General features: G+C 32.5%; 2 protein-coding genes across 3 annotated transcripts in view; one reads left to right on the top strand and one right to left on the bottom strand.

The window, feature by feature from the left end:
- The first annotated feature begins 947 nt into the window (after positions 1-947).
- Positions 948-3,059, top strand: LOC108747207. Of its 2 annotated transcripts, none has more exons than XR_001939223.1 (5): positions 948-1,191; positions 1,310-1,458; positions 1,548-1,777; positions 2,003-2,382; positions 2,828-3,059. XR_001939223.1 is itself a non-coding variant. In XM_018484537.1 (5 exons), exons 3-5 carry the CDS (start codon positions 1,704-1,706, stop codon positions 3,016-3,018), a joined length of 609 nt encoding a protein of 202 aa, XP_018340039.1. In that variant the 5' UTR covers positions 948-1,191; positions 1,310-1,458; positions 1,548-1,703; the 3' UTR covers positions 3,019-3,059. The 2 variants fall into 2 exon arrangements, 1 of the variants encoding a protein (XP_018340039.1); XM_018484537.1 differs by having other exon boundaries at positions 2,003-2,346.
- Positions 3,060-3,364: 305 nt separating this feature from the next.
- LOC108747153 overlaps positions 3,365-3,961 on the bottom strand; it is a 2,756-nt gene continuing 2,159 nt past the window's right edge. The window contains exon 4 of the mRNA XM_018484432.1: positions 3,365-3,960. Coding sequence (XP_018339934.1) covers positions 3,516-3,960 — 445 coding nt within the window. The 3' untranslated portion in view covers positions 3,365-3,515. The remainder of the gene's footprint in view (position 3,961) is intronic.

Raw genomic sequence — 3,961 nt, 5'->3', positions numbered from 1 at the left:
TACACTGCACAATTGTCGATAATGTCAGCGTTCTTCAATTACCTCTGGGTGCCCTTTTTATACCGCCGAAAATTTACTCAGGGTTGACGGTCTTTAACAGTATCTCATCGGTGTTTCTGAGAACGCTGACAATAGTAATCTATTAGACGCTACACCACTTTTTAGTTCTGACATTTGTGCTTTCAATTGACAATAAGTGTGATTTCTGTTCTACCAACCACAGTTATTTTTTTCTAGTTACCGTGTGCGATTGAAAATTTCTCTTTTACCGACTATGATAAAATATAAAATACAAATGAAAAAAAGAATAATATTCTCATAGACCTAGTTTACATCGTGTACTTGATATAGTACTAACTAGTAACTTTCTATTAAATTATTTTAATTTCAGCAATGTATTTAAAGAACGATGTACTAAATTGATACAGTAATGATTAATTAAATACACATATCATGCCCAGAGGGCACAAAGTCATGTAAAAGATGAGTAAAAGACGACTAAATTGTTATAAAGATATCTTTTAGTGGAAGAATATAGTCGATGAAAAAATGACTAAAAGGCGATTAAATTGTTATAAAGATACCTTTTAGTGAAAGAATATAGTCAACGAAAAAATGACTAAAAGACGACAGATGTCGCACTGCTAGTCATCTTATATGTCTTATCCATATGATAACTAAAGGATGACTTCTTTGGATATCTTTTAGTCGTCTTTAATATTTCTTTTAATGTTTATATTATGATACATATAACGTTTAATAATAATTCCTAAATTAATGTTTACACAAAAAAACGAAATAAAATTTCATGACTGACAATTAATATACGTCCCATTTCGAGTTTGCCGTATCTTATGTGCAAGAATAATTATCTTTCATTATAGTCCCCTTTGGGGATTCGATTACAAAAAAAATTTATTAGTGTTCATTAGAACACGAGTAAAATTTTTCATAATGCTGTACCTTTTTTTCTGTCCTACATGATTTTCAAACACGAGAAATTGAACTCCATCACGTCCATCTGGTGGCGATCTCGCGTATTGCTCGCGAATGAGTGATAAAACGTACCAAAATAACGGAAAGTTATCTTTTTCATATTGTCTTTTCGGCAATACGAAAAAACATCTTTTAGTCGACCTTTTGCTTTGCGAAAATAACAATCAAGAAAGATGACGAAAAGACCTTTTTTAAGTTGTTAATTAATTTTTTTTAAGTTGTCTTTTCGACAAAACTAAAATATGTCTTATAGACATTTTTCGATCTTGCTGAAAAGACAACCTAAAAATAATGCCTTTTCATCATCTTTCAGACATCTTTTCGCTTTGTCGGACAACTTAAAAGGACCTCTTTTCGTTATCTTTTAATATTTTGTGCTGTCTAGAATGTATATATTTCAACGTATCGCTAAAATTAACATCATTCAAAATTACTAGTTAATACCCGTATCAAGTGCATGATGTAAACTAAACCATAATAATTCTCTATCTACACTTTTATTTTTTTCCTCCTTTCTCGCCATGTCCTCACATATTTATTAATATAAATAGAAAGTGAATGCAGAACAGAGACACAAACAAAATACTATTTCACGACTGAACGACTGTTTCATGCAACTACAAAATTTTGGTCTTCCTTCTGCAGTTTTTACGTGCAAACCGATTTCTAATTTATGACACTGTCGCGTATTAATTTGAAACTGTGCCATGGCCAGAGATCGGAAACTTTTTCATCCAAAAAGCATACGTCGACATCGCACTGCGTTTGATCGTGCATACAGGTTAGCCACACGTTAATCAGTTGTTGACACGAAAATATTAGATTGATCAAAAAATTCATTCGTTTCTTTCTTACGAGACTTACACTAGGACTAAATAATCGATCGAGCAACAATTATGCCACAGCATTAATTAAGCAGCTGTGAAATAAAATGATGTAAAATGATGAGAGTTGTAAAACAATAATTAACTTAATGTATTGTAATTTGCGTTATTCTCCTAATTAGGTCACCCTCGGCGCGACATTATGACAAGGAATATTCTCCCCGACAGGACGTTGAAAAAGCAACAGTATTCGATTTGGTGTACAAATATCTAGGCAAATGTGCCAACCGAAACATAAAGACGAGACAGCGATACTGTGCGTGTAACAAATTCAATAAGCGACACGCGAGAAAGAAAGAAATTCATAGACATGACTTGGCGACAATTCATACAAATCTCGACGAAGAAATTGCTGGTGACGATGGCAAGCGGTCTCGATCATGCACAAATAAAAATATCCTTAAAAGAGCATCTAGAAGCTCGTCGAAAGAATATATCGCCGATTATACAAAAGCTGTTCGCAATGGTACATAAAAATCCTGGTGATAATAAAAATCGAAGCGTAAGTGCAAAAATTGAAACATCAAAATGTAAAAGAAGTGTAAATGCTTCTTTCTACGTTTCATTGTTTCAATTTTCGTCTTCTAGAAGTTTCGTTTACTCTCTTCTGTTACTCTGCCATTATATTCGACTTATGCTCCAATTTTGATTTTCATCAGAGAACTTAAGTTAATGTTCAGCAATTATATCTAACTTGGAATTAAAAAAAGACATAAATTTGTAGAATTATTACAAACATAGTCATTAAAGTGACGTTAAATTGCACCAAAATGATGATTAAAAATCACTTTTCAATCAATAATAATTAATTTGAACATTATTTTGACGTTATCGTAACTTGTTTTGCTTATGAAGTGAAATTTTTCAGAATTTTTGGGAAGGAGAAAAGAAGAGATAAATATAGAAACAAATAAAACATAAATTAATTATTTGATTTCTTTTCTTAGGACGAAGACGTGCAAAATTTTACATACGGGAAGCACTTATATGCGGTTTGCAATACGGATTGTTAATCCCAATCGATTTACGGAAAAACATACTGCGCGTTTCACGAAAGATAGGAGTTCTAATAAACGCGAAAAAAAAAAGTAAAGATCCATCGAATGTTGCGACTAGCGGTACTGAGCATTCTGTGTAAGATTGACAGATTTGATCGTAATAAATTCAATCATCAAAAGATATGGTTCGTGATACAATGCTATTTCCTAATTCTATACCTTAAATTATTTATTAAATATAAAAAAATAAAAAAAATATAAATAATAAAAACAGTAATAGAAAAAAGATTATATTTTTATATTTCTATTAATTTTAATTAAACATTTAACAAGCACGTGTATATATATATATTTTTTTATACTTATAAATGCAACAAATTGTTTGTGTTAAACACAAAAAATTTTTATATTGAAGAAAGAAATTGACACAAGATTTTTTATTTCAAAATCTAATATGTTTAAAAAAAAAATTGTGTAGAAGGATCTTACAAGAATCTTACAAGTAGAATCGCGAATATATATTAATTTTATTTTCGTGCAGTAGCTAATGGAAGCAATTATCAAGATAAAGAAGTAATAATTCATTTTCTCGAGCTGTTAAAAATGTATTTATACAATCCTAAATTTTCAACTCGCATTATCGCCTTCCCCGTCGTACGCATTCTTCACGACATCGTCGGATCCACCTTCTCAGTTCTCGTTCGCGTGCCGCAGTTCTTCTGTGAGGAACTCGTGCCCTCAATTCATCGTATATACTATCCTCTGTGTCTTCGTCCTCTTCGTCATCTTTTATTCTTTCTTCTATATCTTCTTCATCTTCCTCGGCGTCATTGCGACGACGTTCGTTCCTGATAACGCGAGGACGATCAGGAGGTCGGATTCTTGCAAGTTTATCTCGAGTGACAATTTCGGCATTACAAGTGCAGTCCATATCCTCCTCTTTCGTCGTAGTCTCATCTTCTTTCTCATCTGCGCGTTCCACCCTTTGATCTTTCACTCGCGCTTTTTTCGCATTTCTAGCTGGATCTGACGAAGAAATCCTTAAGACTTTCCTGGAAGGTTCGGGAATCGGTTCCGCATAAC

Source organism: Trachymyrmex septentrionalis, unplaced genomic scaffold (assembly GCF_001594115.1).
Source record: "Trachymyrmex septentrionalis isolate Tsep2-gDNA-1 unplaced genomic scaffold, Tsep1.0 scaffold196, whole genome shotgun sequence".
Lineage (NCBI taxonomy): Eukaryota > Metazoa > Arthropoda > Insecta > Hymenoptera > Formicidae > Trachymyrmex > Trachymyrmex septentrionalis.
The sequence above is the reverse complement of the archived record's forward strand: the minus strand, read 5'-3'. Positions and strand labels throughout refer to the sequence as shown.

What these genes read in the sequence shown, in the direction of transcription:
- LOC108747207 (XM_018484537.1), top strand. Translation starts at nt 1,704, where the DNA reads ATGGCCAGAGATCGGAAACTTTTTCATCCAAAAAGCATACGTCGACAT. An exon ending in GCGTTTGATCGTGCATACAG is followed by an intron (nt 1,778 to 2,002) that starts GTTAGCCACACG and finishes TCTCCTAATTAG; the next exon opens with GTCACCCTCGGCGCGACATT. An exon ending in TACAAAAGCTGTTCGCAATG is followed by an intron (nt 2,347 to 2,827) that starts GTACATAAAAAT and finishes TTCTTTTCTTAG; the next exon opens with GACGAAGACGTGCAAAATTT.